Below are 26,667 nucleotides of genomic sequence, written 5' to 3'. Positions count from 1 at the left end.
TTTCAGAAATAAGTTAAACAAGAAGTGAATGGAGCAGCAAATCTTCGGATCACAATATCTTGGGTTCTGAACATTCCCCCCCCCCTAAAAATAATTATATATATATATATATATATATATATATATATATATATATATATATATATATATATATATATATATATATATATATATATATATATATATATATATAGTTATATATATAGTTATATATATATAGTTATATATATATATATAGTTATATAGTTATATTTTTTTAAACTTGTGATAACTCGTTCTTGGCACTCAGAGTTAAAAACACCTTGTAAATCCTAACCTATTCGAATATTCAATTATTCTGACCCATCTCTATGCTGTAGTGTAGTATGATCAAGTGGGGCATTAATTTACGAAAAAACACAAAAATGGTGATAGGCGGTTTCTGCCCGACGGCAGCGATATCTAAAATGACACAGATGCTTTCCCGGATTGAAAGGTATGACAACTTACATTATAGGCTTTCAAGGGAGAAATGGGTTAAGTAAAAAAACAATCCAAATTAGGTAAAATATGCTTGACGCTTCTTGCGATGCAGACAACATTACACTGTTGTTGTTGGACTGCTTTCACTGTTCCACTGTCATTAATTCATCCCAAAACCTGTTACTTTCAAATCTGGTATTCTTTATCTGCAATGCTACATGTGTTGATTGATTGATTGAATACTTTATTAACAGTTTGCATAAAAAAAGCATAGAAGGTATTGTTTAATACAAATGCAATGCTAAAAGAATTGAACCCAAGAATGCACTATTGCTTTTTTTTATTGGGGTCCTGTGTATTCAAGTATGTCAGTTATTGAAACTGCTAAAACTACTTTGAAGTGAAGCATTTTGTTCGATTGGATTGGAATTTGATCAGGCTTAATATAGCAGGTGAAGATTAATTAAAATGTGCGTTGAATAACTTACATTCTGTAATATACATTCTGCAAAGTATCTTTTCTTGCTATGAAACCTCCAGCAAAAACCAAGCTGTTTGGTTTTGCCTCATGTCAGCAACGAGTTATATCCATGTTTGTTCAAATTGTAGTTTTAGATGGCTGTAGTTTTTGGAACATTTAACATTCAGTCATTTTGTAACTGAAATTTACATTAATTGTTTTTAAGGATAATTTGTGTTTAGTTGTGACAATTATTTTGTCTCTCCCCTCTGGCAAAAAGGAGAACTACAGGATGGGAACCTAGATGTATTTGAATATTTAATTGTTTATTGCATACTGTTTCAGTTAAAAAGATAAAAACTCAAAAGCTCAAAATATGTACGGATAACTTTATTGATTTTTCTAAATTGTTTATCGTCCCAGCCATCCTTTTTTAATGGCATTCAGTTAGTATTTCTGCTATGGCTCTACTGTTTGTATGCATTATGTAGCCATTTTCTTTTGCATGTCTCTGGTTGTTATTTAAACCAGTATGTATTTTATTTTTTCTTTACTACATTTTGTTTTGTCATACCTCATTCTGGTAAACAAGGCATTCATCTGAATGAGTTCTCTACCCTCTCTTACCCAAAAACAAAGGTTATTAAAGTTAATTGGGAGAAATATATTGATCAAGAACAAAATACCACAACCAACCAATCTCATTAAAGAGGTCTGTCAGGCAAAATAAAGTTCTTCATTTGGGATTTTTTCCCCACATTTTAGAATCAATAATGTTGTATTATCAATTACATAAATAATTATTAGCAACATATATTACCCATCCTAATGTGGATGATTCAGTCTACTGATTCTACGCTGTCTAAGGTATTGTGTGGCTTATTGTTGATTTACCAACTCCAGCAGATTCTGATTAGTTTGTGCTTATACTGCATGTCTGTCAAAGACAAGACCTTGCTCAGAGTACTCCCACATGCGTACCTCCAACCAAAGTAATAACAATGGCACTAGACTAACGCATCTCATAGTGTAATTTCAATTGACCTTGGGACAAGGACACATCCTACTTGACCTATTCTCAACCTCACTGCTATAGCTTTAGCTCACTGCCTGTGCCCCCCCCCCCTAAGCCCCCTCCTCAATTCAATTCTAGAGTCACATCTTCTCCCCATGTTCTATGTCACCCCATCCCTTAGCGTGCCCAACGGGGACAATCACTCTCCCTGACACCCCTATCAGTGCTACCCCTCCACTGTTCACTCTCCCTGACACGCCTCTCAGTGCTACCCCTCCACTTTTCACTGGCCCACCACCCTGTTCCTCATATCTAGAGGGTTAATCCATTCAATCCGGGAACACATCTGTGTCATTTCAGATTTCTTTGGCTTTAAAAAAAATTGCAGAGAAAATAAATCGTGAAAATGTGTGCAAATCTTTGAATAAATGTATACATTTTTAACTCAAATCTTTGCTTCTGGGGGGGGGGGGGTCCCTGGAACAAAATATTTTGAGTGGGGGGGGGGGGGGGGGGTGGTCATTTTGGGTGGTCCTTGACATGACAATCTTTTGAGAACCACTGATATTATAGCAACATAAGTTTAAAAAAATGCTGTTTTGGAATAGCCCAAAGTATAAAATAATGGTTATAGCAAAATAAAAATCTAAAATGACACAGTATGCGTTCCGGTATCAAAAGGGTTAAAGAGACGTCTCCGAGAGAGGAGCAGGTAATCCATGTCTGTTCTAAGAGGATATGGCCACGTGCCTAGTTGAAGGTCAATGGGGTGAACTTGGAGCGGTGACGTTTCACTCATTAAAAGAGGACCATTAATCATGTCGGGCGTGCACGTGGGTTTTTCATTTTGTGTGATTGTGTCACCCCCAGGTGGTGGAGGGAGACCAAAGGAACGTGACACTGGATGCTGACTCCCTCATGTCCTTGGCCAACGTGTCAACCAATGTCACCTTGGTGCCGATTCCACCGTCCAGCGTGTCTCCCGTCACAGAGCCGTGGGACTTGGACCTGCGTCTCTACATGCTCTTCTTCCTGCCGTTCCTCATCATACTGGTGTTCATGAAGGACCTGAAGAACATGGCGGTGCTGGCGTTCCTGGCCAACGTGTGCATGGCCGTTAGCGTGGTCATCATCTTCCAGTACATCTTGAGTGTAAGGCTTGATTTATACTTATACCGTCGCTCCACTGGAATCTATGTATATTCAACAACAACAAAAGTGTTGTGTGATGTGTCAAAACATTTCTGCTGAAAATACTGTGCAGCACACAGGCAGCACAACACATTAAAATTACCCATCAGATTGCCTTGGAATTAGACACACTCACATAAACTCCAATAAAGTCAGTAACATCAATAACTAGCGTGCAGAAGCATGACATCATTGCATTCCTGGGTTGAAATGTTTTGAAAACTTAATTATCGTTAATGTGTCTGAAGGAGATTGCTAGTTCTCTAATGGTTTCTGTATTGTTGTTGTATTTAACTTTTTCTAGACTGCAGAGGTCCATCCTGATTTATTGCTGCCGCAATGTCAGTCTGGTGTCCAGCTAATTCATGTTTTTTACTGTGTTTGTAAATGAGGGTGGTAGTCTAAATGAAATATAGACCTATCACGGTCCCCTGTGCGGGGGGTTGACATCATCCAAAGTGCCGACTCTATCCATGCTGCTTGCCAGCTGGTGTAAATACAAATATTCCTAAAATAATCTGATGTTAGCATGATAAAAATGACTGCATTGTGTTAGTTTTGTGAAGACAATCCCAATATAAACGTTGCATAAAGTGCATTCCGATTGCACAGTTGATGCTGGCAGTGGAGACACAAATGCAGAAGAGGTGTTTTTTTTCTCTCAGCCACACTGCTGTTCAATATGTAGTGATAAACATTCACTTCTGTCCCATAGTGCTGTCATGCTTCTTAACCACTTAACCCATTAAGACCAGAAACGCATCTGTGTCATGTTTAGATTTGAGCTAAATCTTTGCTTCTGGGGGTCCCTGGAACAAAATATTTTGAGATGGGAGTCCGTGGCCAAATACATGTCATTTTTGGGGTCCTTGACATGAAAAAGATTGAGAACAAGTGATATAGCAACATAGGTTTATTAGAAAGCTGTTGGGATTTAGAAGACATTTGTAGAATCGCCCTCAGGTCTTAATGGGTTAAACCCTGTACTGTTAAAAAATAATACAGCACTTCCTTGACCGGCGTCCCCCAGGGATCTATACTCGGTCCCCTCCTTTTCCCCTCTACACCAAATCTCTACGCCTAAAATAGTCGATCCACAGGCTCACAAGGCGTGAGCGGTGCGTTGTGAGCTTGTGGATCGGCTAATTTCTCCTGTCAGCCCGTTTTCGCTGAACGTTCGCCTATTATCACATGCCCAGAATAGGGACGCTAGGGTTCATGTGGTTAATGTGTGATGTCAAGCTGATTTATACTTCCATGCAGACTTAATTAGAAGAAGTGGTCCCTCAGCCTGTGCCTTCACCTGTGAGGATTTGTTAAGAGCATTTGTACATGTCATGGCTCTGGAACTTTTATGAAAAAAACATAAAGAAGAAAACTAGAAAAAGTGCTCCTCGGAGCACAGGTCTCCGCCAGGTCAGGTACGTTATTTTGGCCTCCTGGTGGCGCTATAACAGGCCAATGTGAAAAGGGTGCCATTTCTTCCTCGGCCTAGTGGGAATGTGCGTGTGAAATTTCACGGAAATCGCAAGCTGCGTTCATGATGTGAGGCATTTTGTTGAAAGCGGACCAATCCTGCAAACGTTGGAAGCCAACCTTAGCCAATGAGGATAGAATATGGAAAATCAGACAAATCCGTGTTGATCACATGACTATAGAGATACTATGTACCGATTTGCATGACGTTTGGATACAATCTGTAGGAGTAAATGGGTTTTGCACAAATCGGCCTCCTGGTGGCGCTATAACAGGCCCATGTGAAAATTTGGGGCAGAGGTTCTGAATTGGCATCCAGAGAGTGTGTGTGCACAGTTTTGGAGCGACCGGGCCAGCGGTTTTAACGTGAAGCTGAAAAAGCCTTTTGTGATGATGAAGCGCTGCACTTTAAAAAGCAGTTTTTCTTCTGGAGAAGCTTTCAAAAGGATTTAATAAATCAGGTAATAAGAATGCACTGCTTAATTCTGCATCTGCACCCAGAATCACTGTTACTGTAACACATGCAAATTATCGGTAATTGGATATTGGCCAACATTTCAATATAGTGCATCCCTAACATTTTAGGTTGATTATGTTGCAATCCCAACACTATTGCATATATTTCATGGGAAATATATTATTAACCTTTTTTTTTTAAACCACACGCCATTCACTCAATGAAATATCCTTTCACAATTGAATCGCACCAACGATATTGGCAAATGAAGAATCATTAGTTTCCCCTCACCCTTCAGAATTGCAATCTTTCCAGATAAATTGCGGATTCATCCTTTTTTTTTATTCGTTTTTTTATTAATTTGGTTTTAGGCTAACCCTATGGTGCTGGCCTCATCAGATTTATGTGTGTTATTAGCATGACACTAACCGATGTCATGGTAAGCATTCATGTGGAATGTGTCACGGGGGTGTTGGGTTGGGGGGGGAGGGGGCTCCGCTGTCATGACCTTTTACATCAGACATCAAGCTGACATCGTGTCTCTTTGTGCTGGAAAGTGTTAACCAAATGACAGGATGGCTCAAGTTTTGGGAAAAGGCTATTTATTGTTTTAACCCATGAAGACCGGGAAAGTCATTTTAGATTTTAACCACTTTAACCATTATCTTATACTTTGGCTATTCAAAAATAGCAGATATACAAGGGCTATGAGCTTGTAGATCTGCTATTTTCTTTAAATCATGAAACTTTTACTCAAATCTTTGCTTCTGGGAATTCTACTAATGTAATTTTTTTTTACAAAATGTAATGTATTTGGCCACGGACCCCCATCTCAATGTTGTTCCAGGCCCCCCCCCAAGAAGCAAAGATTTGAGATAAAAATGTTTGCTTTAAAAAATAGATATATTCAAAGATTTGCAAAAAAATAAAATAATAACAGATCTACAAGCTCATAGCACGGCACTCGGTGCCACGCTATGAGCTTGTAGATCTGGTATTTTTGAATAGCCAAAGTATAAAATAATGGTTGAAGGGGTTACACAGATGCGTTTCCGGTTTTAATGGGTTAATCAGCATGCAGACCAGCACTTGACCTGAAGACCTGTTGTCCCGTCAGCACACGTGAACATGCCTGTGAGCATATTGTCGTCTGAACATATCAGATACTGTAGAAGCGTGTTGGCTGACATCATGCATCATGTTTTTCAGTTGAAATTTAAATGAGATGTTTTTGACGAGCGACATATGGTGGTACAACGAAGTAGCTATACATAAATCCATTTGTTGGGGGTCCCCAGCAAAATCTGTTAATATAGCATCACAATAATTTTAACCACTTTGAATATAAATCTTTTAAAGCAAACATTTGTATTTTTCAATTCAAATCTTTGCTTCTAGTGGTCCTGGAACAAATTAAATACATATCATTGTGGGGGTCCTTGACATGAAAACGTTTGAGAATCACTGACATAGAGAGTTGTTGTTGAGAGTTGTTGTTGTCATTGTAAACATTGGTGAAAGCATGAGGGTTAGGGTTGTCGGGTGCTGCAGGAACCTTGTCCAAAACTGTTACTTTTTCAGGAAAAGGTGTGTTCCAATGTCGTTATTTAGTCCCAAAGCTCTTGTTAAAGGGATTGTAGGCAACATTAAGCCTAAAATTGAAAAATATTTATATATATATATATATATATATATTCCTGGTCTTCATGGGTTAAAACAATAATATATATATATATTCTTTTTTGAGGCACAGAATTTACTTTTAAGAAATCGTTTGGATTGAATTTAGTTGTTTAACTTCATATATGTGGTCAATTTATCATGAAAGAGCCTATTTAAAAATAAAAATTCAGAGAACCGTCAGGGGCGGGCAGTTCGGCGAATTGTATCCGAATAAAGCAACCTATATTCGGCATGGCCCGTTTTGAAGTCCCCTTAACTCTATGGAAGTCCTCCCTGCGTCACCCCCTGGTGGTCGGGGAAACGAACTGCTGGAGTTTTTTTCTTTGTTTATCTCTGACTTGCCTACAATCCCTTTAATAATTTTCATTGGTTAAATATGTATAATGCCCACAGATAAACTTAACCACCTTCAACCTGGTGTCCCTATTTTGGCAGGCTTAAAATAATTCATATTATTTTCTCTATGGGAAAAATGTATGGGCTTTCTGTCTGTGGAACCACTGCTATGCTCTATATGCATTTTTATAAGCAGCTGATGTGCTGCAGTGATACATTTCACCAAAGCGCAGCCTGTATGGGCTCCCTGTGTATCTTCTACATAAAGATATTATGTCTCTCTTCTCCTTGGGCCCTGAGTGAAAGATTATGTCCTCACTATGGCCAATACGGTTTGATGTTATTGTTGTGACCTGACTTAGATGAACAGTTTTTATGAGTGGGGATGGCAGACCCAACTTTTAATGGCCTGTACACATGGACAGCTCCCAAGGTCGTTTTAAAAGAAGACACAATTATCATGTAGATCCAGAATGACAGTCTTCATAATTGTCCCTGTCATCCTATCCTATCCACTGATTGCTGTTTGAGGGATGGATTCATGTTGAGAGAAAGCCCTTTGTGGTCTTTTTTCCCCCTGCTTTATTTGACAAAATATTCTGCTCCCGTGGCCCCACTCACTGCTGTGCAATACACTGCTGTAATAACATGACAACACACCAGCAGTATTTCATTTTCACGTATTGTATGCCATCGTTAATGTCAAGAGTAGTAAAACTGTCTTTTAGCTCTGATAAAGCCCATAAAGTATGGGAGACGTAGTGGTTAACAGATTGGAGTAGATTGAGCTCAGTTGCTGAGTAGCCAGTTGGTGTGTTTACAGTAGTCCAGCAGGAGAAAGTCAAGCAAAAAAACTTAACGGCTAAATTCAACACCTGTCATTTGTGGAAAGTAAAAACTTGAAGAGACCCGAAAAGAAAGCCGGTTGACTGAGGATAAGAGTGGATTGTATTCTCACATGTCTCGTATCCATATCGTAAAAGTATCAATACTGCAATGTAGAAAACACTCTGTTACGTGTTGCGTGGGGCTTCCATGTATTAGCCTGGCCAGCACAGCGGAGACAGAGACAGCATAGCGAAAGCGAAACCGGCTCCCCCTGGAAACCCTTTTGCTCCACCCACACAGGCTCAGGCACAGGCATGCCTGTAGCTCGCGAAACCTAACTTGTTGGAGACCCAGACACACAAACAGCTTGGAGACGCAGACAGACAGCCACGCATGCGCGCGACTCTCTATTGTATATTAGGATGTATAAAAATCTTTTGAAAATAGCAGATCTACAAGCTCACAATGCAGTTCGAATCCCGGCTCCTCCTGTCCACATGTCGAAGTGTCCTTGGGCAAGACACTGAACCCTGCATTGCCTCCAATGCATTGTAAAGCGCTTTGAGTAAGTTTGAGTACTTAGAAAAGCGCCATAAAAATGCAATTCATTATTATTATTATTATTATTACAATGCGTTGCATCCGAGACGGCGGAGGGTCCCGGCTAACGCCTGGAACAATAATATTTCTAACACAATCCTCCATTGCAGAGTGATCGCCGATCGAAAACGCCTCACTTCCACCACGTTAAAAAGAAATAGTTGATATTAAGCTTTTAGTCAAGGAGTTAACATTGGAGCGGACGAACGGAAGCATTTTTGACATGGATCCACATCCGGCCTCTCCTTCTTAGAGACTCCTTGGATGATCCCAAAGTTGCGTTAGAGCGCCCCACGTGCGAAAAATATATTTTTAAAAAAATGGGCCAAAAACGGTCCGGACAGTTTATGGCACATAACGCACAGCTTCTCAAAAACGGTCCAGACCGTTTTTGGCACACAATGTGTTAAGTACAGTACTTGAGTAAATATACTAAGTTACTTTCCACCACTGCTCGTATCCACACACGTGCACAGCTGGCCTGACGCAAAGCAGACAAATGGCCGGCAGCCTGGGCAATGTGATGCAGCTAAAGGCCTACATTTACATGTTGAACACAGATCCACCATGGCCGACAGTTCAGTAAAAGATCAAATGATGAAAACGGATAAAAGCATAGTAATTTTCCTTTTCTTATGATTATCTTTTGAAACTGCAAGCCGGAGTTGGTAAGACAAAATTAAATAAAGGATGACGATGCCGAATGGCAATAGTATATCCTATCGCTCACACCCTGAGAGATAATTGAGTGGAGGCTATAAATAATGAAACGCTGTTTCTCATAATTCCCGGTATAATACATAGATCAAAGGCATGGGTGATCATCTTAAATATTAGCAAAACTTAAAAGAAGCTCTATCAAATAGAATGGAGATCTACCCCAGGGCTGTGTAATGTAGTTTTTCCACTGCATACTATCTATACCATACATGGGAAACATGGGGAACAATAGAGTAAACTCTTCCCTTTACTCTATTGTTCAGTTCCCTAATTTTCTCTCCGTCAATACCACTCTTTATTGCTTTCTTCTCCTATATACTGTATGCTGCCATGCATTGGTGCCTGGCCTCCTGTGTCTTTGCCAGTGATGAGAAAGTTTATGCTCAGATCCTTCTAGGGGCACGGAACTTTGGTTCCATGGTCTCTGAATCTCACCCCATTTCAGTTGTTCTAAATAACTGTTTGTCTTACTTTCTCTCTTTTTATTTCCCTCCCTCCCTCCCTCACATTTTCTGTCATTTATAGGACATTGGCGATGCCCACCGAATCCCTCTTACGTCCCCTGTGGGAAAGTTCCCCTTCTTCTTCGGCACTGCCATCTTTGCCTTCGAAGGTATTGGCGTGGTAAGTCTCCTCCCTAAAATTGCCCTTACTGAGTTGTGAGTGTAGGATCTAATGTAACAGCTATTAGCGGCTATTATAGCAGCATTATTTACTGGCACTCACTGTTCCGCTGAGACTTCAGTCTTTGTGAGTTGTCTGAGTGAAGTAGCAACCAGGTAAACAGTCAAATGAAAATGGCTAAATTATGAAGCGATGCCAACATTGAGGTCCTTGGGTCTGGGTCAATCTGTTGGACATGGTGCTGTAGATAAAGACATTGTGTGCGTGTGGATCTGGATGTTTGTGTGTCCACCGTGGGCAGAATGATGTATTAGCCAGTATGAGGGCATATTGACTGAGGGGAACAAGAGCGCTCACTTTCTGCTGCTTGCCCGTTAATCAGAATGAGCAGAGAGGGGTGGCCGTCACGGCAATGACCCAAAATGCTCTCTCGCACTACACTACACCACACACACACACACACACACACACACACACACACACACACACACACACACACACACACACACACACACACACACACACACACACACACACACACACACACACACACACACACACACACACACACACACACACGCGCGCCTAGCGACGCACCTCCTACTTTTCTCTGTCTTAGTACTCATAGGGGGCATGAGGTGGGGGGATAAAATCCCTCCGAACGATCGATGGCTTCAAACAGGGTTCCCACGGTCATGAAATTCCTGGAAATATTTTGAAATTAGAAAAACAGTTTTCCAGGCCCTGGAAAAGGTTTGGAATTAATCAAATGTTTTGGAAAATGTTCAAAACTGTTAGTTTTCAGGATTCAAATTCTAAAATGGCAAAAATAGCAGATCTACAAGCTCGAAATGCGTCGCTTCGCGCCGTGTTTCGAGCTTGTAGATCTGCTACTTTTGATGCTTTTGTGTGACACTGTAGATGAGAGGTTTCTCCCCAACAGCAACGAAATACATTGTTTTTGTCAAACATTACGTGAAAGACAGGTAAAATGTGGTAAAATGCAGTGCTACTTGATACGTTGTTAGCTTGTAGATCTGTTCTTTTTGTCACGTGACACCTTCGCTCGAGTCCGTCTTGGGCCATTGATGGCACACTGGTTTAAGAGTCTCATTATTGCACTGTATGATTTCTATAGTCCTGGAAATGGGGTAAAATACTTCGGAAAAGTTATGGAAAAGTTTTGAAAATTCATTGTTAAAAATGTGTGGGAAGGGAACCCTGTTCAAAGTGACAAGAAACTGTGAGAAAGAGAAACAGTCAAAGCTGTCAGACTTAAGCAATATTACACGAGAGGGTGTGCTTTACCGTCATTATTGGCACGACAGTGATGCGGTCAGGAACGAGGCGCCAGCCGAGTTCCGCCAGCATCACTGAAGTGCCAATAATGTAAGGTAAAGCACACCCTCGAGTGTAATATTGCGATTATACAACAGTTACCAACAAAACACATCCAAATGTATTCATATTGTGGGGCAATTAATAATAAAAATGTTTCGCTATTGTCCGTTTCCCTGTAAAGAGAAGAGTTTTTGACTGAGAGACATTAAATAGTCCCTGTAGCAGTGCTTTGAGTTTGAGGCACCGTCTCATCAACACAGCTGAGCTATCAATGCTTGCGCAGTGGAATGAATTCCAGTAGGCTATATGCTCCGTCGTACGACCGTGTCACGCGGCCAAAATAACTGATCTACAAGCTGACAACGCGTCGCGATGGCGACGCGTTGTGAACTTGTAGATCGGCTATTTTGGCCGCGTGACACGGTCGTACGACGGAGCATATAGCCTACTGGACTGTTAACGAAATGGGAGTCATTTTACTTTACACAGGAGGATATTTATAACCTTCTAACCATTGATCAACCGTAAATCCACCAAATTAACAACATAGTCCATTTTGCATAGCTGTTTGTTCTCCGGTGGCGGCGGTGGGTCAGGCTACTGTCTGTTTGTTTTCCTACCGTGGGACAGAGTGACTTCACAGCACAGCTGTGCCATATAATGGTCTAATCAGGTGCGGACTGGACTGCACTGCGGAGTGATTTATTAATGTGATTAGGCCCGTGCTATGATGCTGGTTTGAAGCGCGGCTAGAAAGCTATTTCAACCAATCAGATTGCTTGGTCGGAACTACCTGTTGTATAATTCCCCATCACATACCTCACTTCTAAAGTTCTTGTATCTGCCTATATTACCTCTGCCCCTCCCTCTCCATCCCTTTTCTGCTCATTGGTGGAATGATGCACAGCCTTTTGAGGTTTCCTCAGTCACAGTGACAGGATAATTATCCACAAGGGCTGTACAATCACCACGCCAGTCTCATTCGATAGGCACAGGGGCAGGGAATGCATTAAGGCACGTTTCATTTGGCCTGCCAAGAAGAACTGATTCCAAAGGGTTGGGAATAAATTCACATTTCTAGCTGCATCAGAGGATAAAATCAAAAATCCTTATTTGAAAAATAAAGCTGCATTATGGGAAATTACATAATTTGACGTATTATTTTCTTTAACTCATTAACTGACGTGGACAAATTAATTTGTCAAATTCTGCTATGGCTCAGCCTGCCAACGAGTTTGGACGAGTTTTTTATTTTTTTTTAAATAAAAATAAAATCGCGATCCAAAGATGTACTGCTCCATTCACTCCCTGGTTAACTTATTACTTAAAAATGCTTTATTTTTTTACTATGTATTTTTGGCAAAACATGCTATTTTCAACTTGCCACAACTATGGAACAGATTACCGCTATCGGATAAAAAAAAGATTCCCCCACATTCTACGAGACCCCTGTGTGTGTAATGAGGGGATCACCGTGCGGATAGCATTCACAGAAAATATTCCATGATTTTTCAAAGGTAGGTAAAAACACTAGTTTTCGCTGGCATTGGGGTGACATTATTACAATTTTAAGTGTGAGTACACACTTAAGTATACAGTACTTCTCTGTAATGGAAAACAAGATGAGGGCTCACCAGTACTAAATTGAATTCATTTATCATTATCGTTTAACTTTAGACAGTATATACTTCGGAATGCATGTAGAGTTTATTTTCAATTTCACTGCATGCCAGCGCCCTCACAACACATCGACTGTAACCAATTCTGCTAACCTTTTTTCTGGCAAGCAGTGCTTTATAAATCCTCAAATTCACCTTGATCCCTTAACAGTGAGAGAGCTACATCACCATTGAAATGGGTAGACTGAGACTTTGTTGAATATACACCCACTTTACAGTTGAATGCTGAAGGCAAAAGCATTTGAGACCCAGATAAACCTCTTTAATCTTTATTTGTCCACATATCTGTTTCTCTCATCTCTCACAAGGCTGAGTGAATCTTTCAGTACGCTGGGTTCTCAAATTTAAACTAACTCTGGATTCTCTTCTTCTACCTTTCTCTCTCCATCTGGTGCATGTCAGGCTCCTTGAAGCCGTACGTTAAACATTCTCCTGGTACATTTGTGTGAGTATCTTTCTCTGGCTCTGGGAAGAGCCAGAGCAAATAGGTCAGGTCAGGGGGAACTAAAGACAACATTCTTCATGAGAAGAAATTATGGATTTCATTTGTACCTAACTGTCATTTGAGTTTCACTGTTGGATACAGTGATTAACTGCTACAATAAGTATCAGTAGAAGCATTGGTTTGCATTCAGCTTTTTTCTTTGGAATTGAATTTGTTCTTTGGTATGACAAAAATATACAGTATGTATGTTTGGAAACATGTGGCAAGGTGTTATGCTGACTTGGCTTCTATTTGGAATTGTGCTATTCTGCTAAATCAATAGTGGTACTAAGTGCCAAACCTCACATTAACAACACAGTGTTTTAGTACTGTACTTTACGTAACAGACCATTAGTCTTCTGATTATAACCATTAACCCATTTCTGACGGGAACCCCTTTTGGGGTTCCTGTTGCTATGTACAGTATATAGCAACATCATTTTTTTGTAATTTTTGAATAAATATTTGAAGTTTTTCAGAAAACTTAGGTCAGGATTTAGAAGGTGTTTTTAGAATCAGCCTCAGGTCTAAGTGGGTTAACAGCACTATGCGGACACTATATGCAGGCTGAAAGACTGTCTGATGCTTGGACACTGCAGGTGGAAAGCTCCTGTACATCCAATCCACTTTATTTATAGAGCAAATTTAAAACAACAGCGTTGAACCAAAGTGCTCTACACTCAGTAAGCAAATATAAAATGAGTAAAACAATAAACAGGGGGAAAACACACAGAGTTTGCAACACATAGACACATTGCCTAACGGAAACAGCAACTCTCAGTCTGAATCATCGAAAGCCAAGGAGTACAAAAGTGAGTTTTCAAAACGTTATAAACACGGGCAATGTTTGAAATGCTCTAACATGGGGTGGAAGATCAAACATACCTGACAACGTATGAAATGCAATAAAATATCTCTGCTGCCCGGCAGAAACCAGCTAACTCCAAAATGTTCATTTTTCAGAAAAAAAAAAAAAAAGTTAGGAGGTTTTGTTCATCATTGATAAGAACAGCGGAATAGACCTCCAAGCTCACAATGAGGTTGGAGGTCAAAAAGGGGTGGAGCAGCTAAACCAGCTAACTCCACCCCCCTTTGGTGGACTTAGCTGGTTTAGCAGAAAGTTTGAGGATCCAATGGAGTTAGCTGGTTTTGTCAGAAGCGCTTTTTAATACTTTTCATTGGTTCAATATTTTTTTTAACCAACACACAGACGTAAAGGGTGTTCAATTGCACTGATTTATGGAAAATAAATGCTAAAGAGTCAAAATGGAGTTAGCTGGTTTCTTTCGGACAGCAACTATATGTTCTATAAACATTCTCATTATCCAGTTAGTACTAGACCTGAAATGAGTAGCCTTACGGTGCGTTTTAACAGCGGGCGATTAGTATAGTATTTTCCGGAAGTGCATTATATGTCTATGAGAGCCGGCAACTACTGGCGATAGGGTGAAGTGGGCGGGGGGGCGATGAAAGATGGATTTTCTTTATCTTTTGGACGATGTCGCCCGGCGATCGCCCGAGAGTCGCCCGCTGTTAAAACGTATTGTAAGAATACTATCCATGATGTTTTGCATAAAGTGACAGCATTGGTGCATTTCAGTGTACCGAGCTTTCAGCGTGTTCACACACACACACGCACACAAAGGCAGAAAAGTACTCTGTCCCACATGATGCCACATGTTGACCAACGTAGCCCGTGGCCTAAAAGGAGTTTGACACCCATGATCTTATCTACGGAAACAATACATTAACCCATTCACTGGGAACTCATCTGTGTAACCACTTTAACTATTATTTCATACTTTGGCTAATTAAAAATAGCAGATCAGATACACAAGCTCATAGCGCGGCACCGAGTGCTGTGCCATGCTTGAAGATCTGCTATTTTTGATTTTTTTTGCAAATCTTTGAACAGATTTTTTTTTTAAAGCGAACATTTTGAACTTCTGGGGTCCCTCGAACAACATATTTTGATATGGTTGGTCTGTGGCCAAATACATATAATTTTTGGGGTTCTTGACATGAAAAATATTGAGAACCACTGACATAGAAACATAGGTTTTTCATAAAAGATTTTTAGAATCGGCTTCAGGTCTTAATGGGTTTAACAATACCTCCTACCAGCAGCTGCACCACATGTTTGTGAGACAACCATATTGAACCAGTAAAATGGTTTTATGGGGTTTTCTGCACACTTGGAAAAAAAAATAACACCTCTGATATATGTGGCAAAATACATTTAATAATAAACAAATGTGATTATAAAAAAATGATTATTACTTGATTATTACTATTATACTATTTGTTAAACCCAAATATGTATGGGTATTTTATTGGCTAATTGAGAACACAGTGGAGAGCCAGTTAACCACTTGAAACCCATACGTTTTTGAGTGGAGTCCCTCATGGCTTTATACTAGTGGCTTTTCAGTTTTTGCTCTCGTGTTGTAAGCTTGTAGATCTGCTATTTTCCTGCGAATGTTTTTCCCAGAATACTTATGCTGGTGCTTAAGTGGTTAAGTAAAAGCACAGAGGAGGGGCTGGCATGCAACACAGGTCCCTGGTCTGTAATCATAACATAACATATGTTGTGATTGTGTGGTCAGCATTCTTAACCCCAAAGACCCCTTAAGACCTTTAAGCTATCTTTCCCTCTGAGAATAAGATTGCACCTGGCTGCAATTTTCTTTTTTGCAATGGTCAATAATACTGCATGGTAGTTTCCAATATCTTGTCATCCACACCATTGGTAGGCAGGTTTCTGTACTGTCCACAGCCCAGCTCTGATATGCAGAGCGAGTAGACATTAATGTCACTGAATAGTGAGGACTGATTGAAAATAAGGTTGAAAATGACCTGGGTGAAGTGTTCCTTAAGCATTACATCCATCAGAGGACAGTTCAGAGTCAATAGTTGTGTAACAGCAACAGCATGGTGACGGTCGAGGAGGTCACGATATTCTGTAAAAAAAAAAATCAATTGTCCCTGTGACGAAGTCGCACCATATACGTTTATAAGTTCTCACCAACTTGCACCAGCTCTTCTCCAAAAGTGCCGCCATTTAAAGTCTTTGTTGTGTCTCGCTTGAAGTAGCTATTGTTCAAGCGGGCAGTGTAGACCTAACCTGACTAGCCAGATGAGGGCGGTATTGAGTCATGAATTCAATACACACCCTGATCTGGACTCTCTCAGGGAGTTACGCTGTCCGGTTGCTGCGTAATTCGAACCAATCAGCGGCTGCTAGGGGCGGGATCATCCAATCACCTGCCTAGTAGCTTGAAAAAAAGAAAAAACGTCTGTCATCGATTCTGCTTACGGAGTCTCAGATGGAAGTAGCCTGTGAAACAAAGTTGTGTTGCACGCTTCTTCCATTTGACGGTGTCAGGTTAGTGTAGACCTGCGATTTCCAGTAGTACTACTCTGTTTCATGCGTATCGATAAGCTTTTAGAAAACATGTAGAAAAACGGATGAAATGAACACAGAACGGACACAACTCGGTACGTACACGTACTTAAGATTGCGTTTAAAGGGGCATTTAGGCTGGCTGACCAACGTAGCCCGTGACCTAAAAGGAGTTTGACTCAATTCTCAATTCTATCATCCATAATTGTTTCATAAACTGTCAACATGTTGAGTTGATACCGTGGCACTGGCGTACTGTATATCTAATGTAGAATGTGTGTACAATTTTGGTTCACAATCTCTTTTTTGATTGAATCAGTTTTGTATATGTTACTAGATATTTTTCCTTGATCTTCCCAGTATTCATATTGTAAGCGAGATCAACAGACATTCTTATCCCTAACACCTTGGAAAAAATGTGCAATGTAAATTCGAGATTTTGATTTGAAAATAAAGCTTATGGAAATTTATGGGCAGTGTACTGTAGGTTTGTTGTAATGTAGATTTCTGCTTTGTTAGCTTCTCTCACAACTGCCTGGCTTTGATCGGCTATGCTGATCTGGTTTGAGTGGAGATTGGTTGGGGGGGGGGCTTAAACAGGATTTGATTCTCACTGTCGCCTCAGTCAATCTTGTCAGAGGTGCCTGCATCAAGCCCAATTACACCGTTACACTACCTATTTGCAATTGAGAACTACTTTTTAGTTCTTGTCGTGGGTGCCTTTTCAGTCCATTAACACCAGCTGTACCTTCTCTGCTGCTGTGTGTCAAACTTACAAACCCATTAATCGCACTGCTAAACATTAGGGTTTACAAGAGGGAACAAGGGTTTATAGGTATAACATTTTTATGGGAGAAAAACTAAACAAAAAATACATCCGCAGATAAAAGTAAAAGTATTGTTTCTTCCCAAAAATCTGATGTTAAATAATCATTGTAATCATTTTGCTGACCGGAAAAAAAAAAATAATTATTGTTTTGTTTACCTCTGTAAGCTGACAGCTGCCATTGTCCATTTCTGCTTCTGTTTTCTTTGGGTACGGTAGTTTTCCCCCTAAAAGGTTCTTGGAGGCAGCCATCGCAATCCATTGATGCAATGTACTTGTTTGCTGCCTGATCAAATCAGGGTAATAACGTACCTTATGCAACAGAGGTGTTGTAAGTACGACAGTGGCTGAATGTTGCACTGTTTAATGTTACCACCCTCAAAATATTGGGCCAATAAACCTCTTTGACTGATGTATTTCTTTTTGCTCTTGTGTTTCTCAGCCTCTACCCCTCCAGTCACTCCTTTCCCACGCTTTGTTCCTCTGCAGCATTCTATCTTTCTCATTATCTTTTCTGTTTTGTATGACTCTCTCCACCATCTCTCTGCACTTCTCCCTTCTCCTGTCCTCATGGGCTTGTCTTATTTCTGCATCTCTCTGTCTCTCTGTGTGTATCGCTCCCTCTTTGAAGGCTGGCTGTGGCAGAGACTTATAGCGGCCGATTCTGTTCGCTTGTTAACTGTACCACCTGTTGAGTGCTCGGGGAGTCTAGAGCAGACCTGTGATTATCAGCCGTCTCCTCACCTCATCTTCCATCTCACATGTTAAGCTTGGTGCATCCGTGAAGCGTGACAAGCTCCTGGCATGACCTAAAAAAACAGGGGTGTTCTGTCTGGTTTGTTTAAGCCAGCAGGCACGATGGAAGTATTGGCAAGCTTCACGCAGGTGCAGAACGAAGTGAGGTTGCAAGATAGGATAAAGTTGTAACACGCACAGTAAAATAAAATGTGCAACTAGGCAGGCTGTGGCGACATTGTGCGAGTTGGAAGGTGGCTGTGCAAAAGCTGTAGAGGGATCAGTCCACTGAGCTGCTACTGGCTGTGTGCTTATTTGAAACGCTGACTCTTAAGTAAGTAACAACTTCATGAACTTCTATTGATCTTATTCTGTACTTTTTTATTATTTCTTACTAAGCCTTCTTAAGATTCACATGACAAGACTTGACGAGGCACCAAGAATCCAGTCTGCCTATCCCTTTTGTTCCACGTATGGGAGTTTGATTTATTTAAGTATGAGATGAGACTCACAGATGGTGCCACAGATCGTGCAAACAAACTGAAGTGAGGCTAGGAGATGCGCTGTCTGGAGTAACAAGATATTTTCAGAAAAACATCAGTCAGATGGGGCGAGTGGTGACAGAGAGGCGACGGAGAAGCGACGGAGAACAAAGTGCATCTGGTGTTTTTTCTTAGATATGAACGGTGTCCTTTGACAGGGAGGATGAAATGACCAAAATGTCCTTTAGCCACACATAATTGCAGAGAATTCTGTGGTGTCACCCAGGGCTAAAAGCTTCTGGAGAAATGTGTCTTGATCACATGTAGAATACAGTGTTGAGTTCATGACACGTGATGCCTTCTTAAGATTCACACATAGTGTTTGTTTCTCCATAATAGGACCTTCCCGACAGTTTTGTGATTCTGTTTGCTATCGTTCTTTGCTGCTCGCACTGTTGTCAACTCTTATCCAAGGAAAGTAGCTATTTGCAAATTAAAATGTTACTAGTTAAGAGATTGAGAGATAGTTGTCACACATTAAAGGGGTATTTCACTTTAAAACACTTTTATGACACAGTTTTTAAGTTTCTTGATTCAATATTTAGATATTTGACATTCATTTTATCAGACACAATTTGATCCTATATAAACCCATGGTAACTTCAAACTCCATTTTAACCATGTTAGACTAATTTAAAACACATGTCCCTGGTTCTAGTGTTCTAATGCGTGAAGACTAAGGCCACGTCCACACAGAGACGTTTTAAAAAATGTCACAGAGTCGTTTTCAAAAAGTTTACCGTACACACAGAATCGTCTCAAGAAATGTGTGTGTCCACACGAAACCACTGAAAACACCACAAATCCACCGAAAACGCTGTAGTATATACCGGCATGCTACAAAGCACCAAAAAGAGAGAAGAAGAGTGCGATGTAAACACAAACAACAGGTTGTATATGCTGTTCTCCATGTCCACTTGTTGCTGACGGTGGTAGTATAGGAGCAGTACATTTTACTGTAAAAGCCCTATCGCGTTAAGTAGCTTCTGCTGCACGAACGCAACGCTGACGGGGCCGCCATGTTTGTTGTTGTTGGGTGGGAGGGGGCTGTCGGTGCATGCGGGTTAAGCGAGAGGTGGAGCTATGGCGTCATCGGTTCAGGAAAGATGCGTCTTTAGGTGTACACACGGAGACGCAAGGGTGGCGTCTTCAGAGTTATTCACTCTGGGACCCGGTTTCAAAAATGAGTGTATTCGCGGACCCAAAACGCCGGCTCCGTGTGGACGAAACGTCTAAACGATTAATACACCTAAAACCTAAAAACGTCTGCGTGTAGAGGCTGTGTTTTTCCACTTTTTTAAATTGTTTATTTTTTAAAATGAAAAACATTTAAATGAATAAATAAATCATAACTAATGAAAAAAGTAATTGAAAAAACAGCTCCCCCACGCATTAGAAAGACAATATCAGTCCCCAGAACCAGCGACGGTTGTTTTCAATGAGTCTAACATGGAGTTCAAAGTTAAAATGGGTTTATACAGGATGGGGGTGTGTCTGATCAAATTAACACATCACCCGCCAAGGTATTAAACATAGTTTGTTATCCCCTTGCCAGCGTAATTTCCTTAATCCGATGATATTTGAAACGCCGTGGAAGCAACATTGTGTTCCAAAAAAACAAAAACAATAGTCCCAAGGGGTAAGCGGAGGGATCTGTGTATTCAGAGGAACCACAACATTCCAACCGCCATTTTGGGGCTGTGGCGTTGAAAACGGTGGTTTTCAATGCAAAAAACAGCAACTGAGTTACAGCTGTTTTTCTGAAAATCCCTTAGGCAGGCCGGATGGAAGTGACGTTTTTTGGAATGATGTTACATCCACATACTCTGAGTGACGATGGATCATCCCAGAGCTGTGTTACGGTGCCTAAAACAGCGTGCCTAGTTTTTTTTATGAACGACTTTTATTTTTTTTTATAAACGACTTTATGCGTCCATGGTGGGAAATTAGTTAATATCAAATATCTAAATATTGAATCAAGAAACTTAAACACTGTCTGGACCAACTAACTGGTTGCTTGGATGCATTGAATGATCATTGTTGTTTGTTGTTGTATTATGGTTTAATTTAGCTTTTTCCCCCATTTCTGCCATTGGCAGAAATGGGAAAAAAAGGAGAAGGGGAAAAAAAGAAATAATTTGAATTAACTAGCAGTCAAATGTGCACAGGGAGTTAATCTTACCCTTGCTTAAAGGCATGAGAAGGAACATTATCACTTTAAATACCCTCAGCATGTGCCAGCATTTGAGCAGCAGGCTTAAGTTTTTAGTGGACCTTCGCACAAGCAGAGTTTAATAAGAATCCATGGACGAGTGGCTGTGTGCTGACTATTCCTTGGACAGTTGCTCATGTTAAATTGCTTCATTTTTTTGGTCTCTTTAATTTTTTCATTCTTGTATTTAACAACACTTGGCTTGGGATTTGCCCAGTGCCACATTCTTCTACTTCTTGTGCAGCTACTTCTTCTCCCTGACTGCTCGGAGGGGTAATTACCTGCTAAAGACACTTCAATAGGAGTTGGTTTGAACTGAGCTATACTCATTCCCATCCCCTGCCTGCCAGCCAGTCTGAGAATCTGATATTTTTGTCAAAAAGAAAAAAAAATCCCATAATAGTTTAAATTGATAGTTACATTATGCACAGTGATGTGACAGAACAGACATCAGCTGGTTGGGGAGATACTTAAATTATGCTCAAGTGTTAATTTTCTGCATATCCTAATTCTGGCACTGTTTATGAGGCAGATGGAAATTATGTTTGTAATTTTGTGTTTTTTCTTTTAGGTTCTTCCTCTGGAGAACCAGATGAGAGATCCCAAGCGCTTTCCCATGGCTCTGAACATCGGGATGGGCATCGTGACTGTCCTCTACGTTACTTTGGCTACGTTGGGCTACCTCCACTTCGGTGGTGACATCAAAGCAAGCATCACGCTAAACCTTCCTCACAATGCATGGTAAGACATGGTGAGGAAAGATGAAGGAGCTGGGGAAAGAAACATTTGATTCTCTAAAATGTTTCTGTTTAATATCGTTAGTCAGGTAAGAGGTATTTAGGTTATAGTTGTACAGGTCTCATCATTTTAAACCTTTAAAATGTTCTTATTACTATGTTATTTTTTATTAGTCCTCCACCAGAGTATAGGTTTGCACTCAATCCGTCCTTCTGTCCATCTGAGATCTTGTCATCCGATTATAAATTTAAGAGAATTAGGAATGGCTGTAGATGACCAATATTGTACAGTCCGCAGGCATCTTTACTGGTTGATCGCTCATGTTAACACTTTGAAAAAAAGGAGGGGAAAAAAGATGTGAATGCTTAAAATGCATAAATGTTTTCATTCACGTACGCAAAATGATCACATGGCTTTGTCACTGGCTAAACACAGTACTTTATTATTGAGTTGCCGGTCAAGCTGAAGATATCCACAGAAATCGAAAGAATGCTGTTGCACTCGTTTATAGGATCTCTCATCTCTCAAAATAATGGGGTCGCAGCAGGCTGACCTGTAACAGTCAGTGAGACTGACTGAGAAGGCAGACATGGTCTGCAGGGATCATGTTTCATCCACTTCCAGTGGAGTTCCAGCCACTCCCTTCTGGTCAGAGGTGTAGATAGATACCCCAAAATCAAAACCAACTGAGCAAAAAAACAACGACAATTTATTCCCATGGCAATATCTCAATTAAACAAGATGATTTAGCCAATACACAGACTATTAGGGGATGTGAATTATATGAACTAGGTGATGGGAAATACTTGGATACATAGGGAATTTGCAGTACACATTTTATTTTATTTTACAATTGTTGGTAGACAGCTGATATGTACCTTAACTATTTCACTGCCAGACATATTTCTGGCTGCGTGCACCAGCAATTTTTCGATTTTCTTACCGTCACAGAATATTTATCTCCAGTATGATCAATGCCCTGAAAGTTGGTAATCACGGGGTGTTTCACTGTGATTCTGTGAAAGAAAAAAAAAAGTTGTCCAAAATACATAGTAAAACACAGGAGGCGAGATACAGACGATTGAAACTTTACTCTGAACTTTCTACTTAAGAGAGGTGGTTGATGTCAAGGGAAGGTCATGAGATTTAATTGGTCACTTACTTTCTGCACAATTACACACACAAGTAAAAGCTTAGCATTTTCCAAATGCTGATTACTGTACAACTCTCTCTCTCTCTCTCTCTCTCTCTCTCTCTCTCTCTCTCTCTCTCTCTGTGTGTTTGTTGGTGGGGTAGCGGCGTCTGCAAAAAAACAAAACAGCGCAGTCTGATGGATAGACTTGTGTGTGGAGCTCTAAATGGGTCGTGTATGAGGAAAGGCCAATCCATTTCCGTAATGCTAGCGGACGTGGTGGCTGTCAGTGGATGGTGGGGTTAAAGAAATGAGCTTTAAGAGGTGCAGCAAGTACAAATTGGCCTTTCTTCACATGTAGGCCACCATGCACAGTGGCCTTCTTTGAACACAGCACAATACCAAGAGGTCGACACCACCATTTCGGCCAATGCAGTCATGGCACCTGGGACAAAACTGCCTGTGTATCAGTTTGTGTGGGTGCGTGTGACATGTGTGTGTGTGTTGGTGTGCATGCATATGTGTTGCTGTGATTGGCCTCATCGTTTAAATCTGGGTTGATACAGCATGTGTTATTTTCACAGTTTGAGCCCATGTCTTTAGCGTTCACTGTTGTTGTACGCATGATTATTTTATGTGCACTCCTGAGGCCCAATACATTAACCCATTAAGACCTGAAGGCGATTCTACAAATGTCTTCTAAATCGTTTTTCTAAAACGTTTTTCTGAAAAAAAATACTGTGTTGCTATGTCGGTGGTTCTCAAACTTTTTCATGTCAAGGACCCCCAATATTATATGTATTTGGCCGCCGACCCCCATTTCAAAATATTTAGTTCCAGGGACCCCCAGAAGCAAAAAAATGAGTTAAAAACGTTCCTAAAATGTTCACGATTTTCCCAAAATAGCAGATCTACAAGCTCATAGCGCGGCACAAAGTGACGCGCTATGAGCTTGTATATCTTCTATTTTTTCTATATATATATATAGCTAAAATGGGTCTGACACAGATGCTTTCTCAGTTTTAACTGTTAACCGAGTCATAGTAAGTAGCATTGGGGTGAGCAGTTGGAGAACGACACTTTAATTGCCAAAGTCATTTGGGCCCAATTCAATTAATCAACTGGTGCAAATGTCATTAGTCTTAAGGGAAGGACTTTTACCAGGTGATGGATGTCTTTGCAGATTTCATTTCACTATGTTTGATAAATGCAATTTGTTGCGAGTCCAATGACATTGCATGCATGCACACATGATTCCACACTCAATCAAAATAACATATCAGTGCACACTTGCATAATGTGCACACCGGCACTGGCAACTGAGCAATGGAGCAGCTGCATCCAAACTATTAAATTGGCGTGAGCTAACATAGATTTGCATATCCATTTTTTGTTTGTCACTGTTAAGCATTATTAATGTTTTGAGTTATTTGCATGTATTTATTTTAGATAGCTTTTTGGCAGTTTATGCTTTAATGGATAGGAGAGAGTGTAGAGAGACAGGAAACTGGGGGCAGGGAGAGCGGAGTCATGAAGTTGCATGTGGTTGGACCTCCTTTGTTACGTTTACTTGTGTTGTGAATAGATACTGTATATCTGGTTATTTTAAGTCTGAAAATAGCCTAACTAAAATAGTCTTAGTAAAATGACTTTTGTACACAGCACCAGCTAAATGCACCCTTAATTTTCATCGGCATGCACGCACGTGCGCATGCACACGGTACGCGCACTCACACCACACACACATACACACACACACACACACACACACACACACACACACACACACACACACACACACACACACACACACACACACACACACACACACACACACTTTAGCAATCCAGTGCTCCAATTTAGCACTACAAACTCAAGCAATGCACAAGTATACTCCACCCACAGCCACGAGGGTGAGGAGGGATTTTAACCAGTGATAAGTCACACACGTTTGTCTTTAAACCTCCAAACTCAAGTCATCCAACTTATGTGAATATTTATACTGTAGCTCGATCGAGGTGACTGCATAAAAACGATGAGAGTACATTTTGTTTTTCAAGGATGTGCAGATAGGAATGTCTTTCATGTGGGAGTAGGGAAGAGACCAATCGGCCCGTGACTTTGTGCCAGGCTATAGAGGATAAGTTTGTTTTTTAGGTTGGAAGACGGTTTTGGACCCTGTAGACCTGATTCACCCCTGGTCTCTTCTCTGCCCCACTTTAATCCACAGAGCACCATAAATCAGCTGTATATTGCAGCATAGGGGGAGGGGCCATTTGCTTTGACCTGATAGCATGTAGAAATGTTATGCATGGATCACATAGTCATAGAGCACAGAAGTGCTGACGTCACTCGTTCATCCCCTGGGTCGTAGAAGTAATTTCTCTATGGAGAATAACATTGGGTCATCTTAGAATCGTCTCATATAAGAATTGTGGTCCAAAAATAACTGTCTCAGCGATATTGTCAGGCGGGTGGCTCTGTATCGTTTATGATAGTCAGTCACTCATATTTGATACAGTCTGTTTCTGGCGATTTTTTTTATAATTCGGCGGAAGTAACATTAGGGTTTTCTCACCGTCAGTTGATGCTTCGTATCCATAAGAGTCAAACCGCTGGGATCATTTGTTTATTTTTGGAACACAGTTCTTATTTGACGCGATATTAAACAAGTCTATGGGAATTCAGAATGGGGGAAAAAAACGCGACCCAGGTAGGATGTGTAAATTACGTCAGACTTCGGTGCTCTATTAGGGCCTACAGTATGTAACTAGATAACTACCTCTATTATTATTATTAGGGCCTACACTACAGTATGTAACTCGATAACTACCACCATTATTATTAGGGCCTACTGTATGTAACTCGATAACTACCTCTATTATTATTAGGGCCTACTGTATGTAACTCGATAACTACCACCATTATTATTAGGGCCTACTGTATGTAACTCGATAACTACCACCATTATTATTAGGGCCTACTGTATGTAACTCGATAACTACCTCTATTATTATTAGGGCCTACTGTATGTAACTCGATAACTACCACCATTATTATTAGGGCCTACTGTATGTAACTCGATAACTACCACCATTATTATTAGGGCCTACTGTATGTAACTCGATAACTACCTCTATTATTAATAGGGCCTACAGTATGTAACTCGACCTACCTCTGCCTCGTGCATGCATGCATGGAACCAAAAGGGGACCCCCCCATCTCAATATATTTTGTTCCCAGAAGCAAAGATTTGAGTTAGAAATGTATATATATATATATATATATACATTGAAAGATTTGCAAAACATTTCCAGATTTTTCAAAACTAGCAGATCCGCACTATGAGCTTGTATATCTGCTATTTTTGAATAGCCAAATCAATCTAAAAATGACACAAATGCGTTCAATCCCGGATTGAATGGGTTAAACAATGCATATAGGCACGTCATCCACTGCACTGGCCCCTTTAGATTGCTGTTGCCTCTTGGAGTGATTACCCTTCCGCCCTGCCCACTCCTTCCCTTCCTTCACTCAGGAATTCTACTCACTGTATCCTGCACATCTCATATCGACTCCATTACCATAACAAACTCTCTCTATTCAAGCTTTTTTCCCCCCCTGTATTTGTATATTACCCATTTTATCAGCAACAAGGATCCCTCTGGCCCATTGTGTTCTCTTCAGAGATTAGTTGGCCTCATCACTGTCCCTATTGGCCTA

The 26,667-nt window shown here is 40.5% G+C and overlaps 1 protein-coding gene across 5 annotated transcripts in view; it reads left to right on the top strand.

The window, feature by feature from the left end:
- slc36a4 (solute carrier family 36 member 4) overlaps nt 1-26,667 on the top strand; it is a 183,443-nt gene that overhangs the window by 30,687 nt on the left and 126,089 nt on the right. For all 5 annotated transcript variants that reach the window (XM_084064902.1, XM_084064899.1, XM_084064898.1 and 2 more), the window contains 3 exons: nt 2,808-3,089; nt 9,754-9,852; nt 21,646-21,815. In XM_084064902.1, the coding sequence (XP_083921028.1) occupies nt 2,808-3,089; nt 9,754-9,852; nt 21,646-21,815 (551 nt within the window). The remainder of the gene's footprint in view (nt 1-2,807; nt 3,090-9,753; nt 9,853-21,645; nt 21,816-26,667) is intronic.

The sequence above is a fragment of the Gymnoscopelus microlampas genome (genome assembly GCF_963454915.1).
Source record: "Gymnoscopelus microlampas genome assembly, chromosome: 8".
In the NCBI taxonomy this organism is placed as follows: domain Eukaryota; kingdom Metazoa; phylum Chordata; class Actinopteri; order Myctophiformes; family Myctophidae; genus Gymnoscopelus; species Gymnoscopelus microlampas.
Note: the sequence above shows the minus strand (reverse complement) of the source record. Positions and strands in the feature narration are given on the sequence as shown.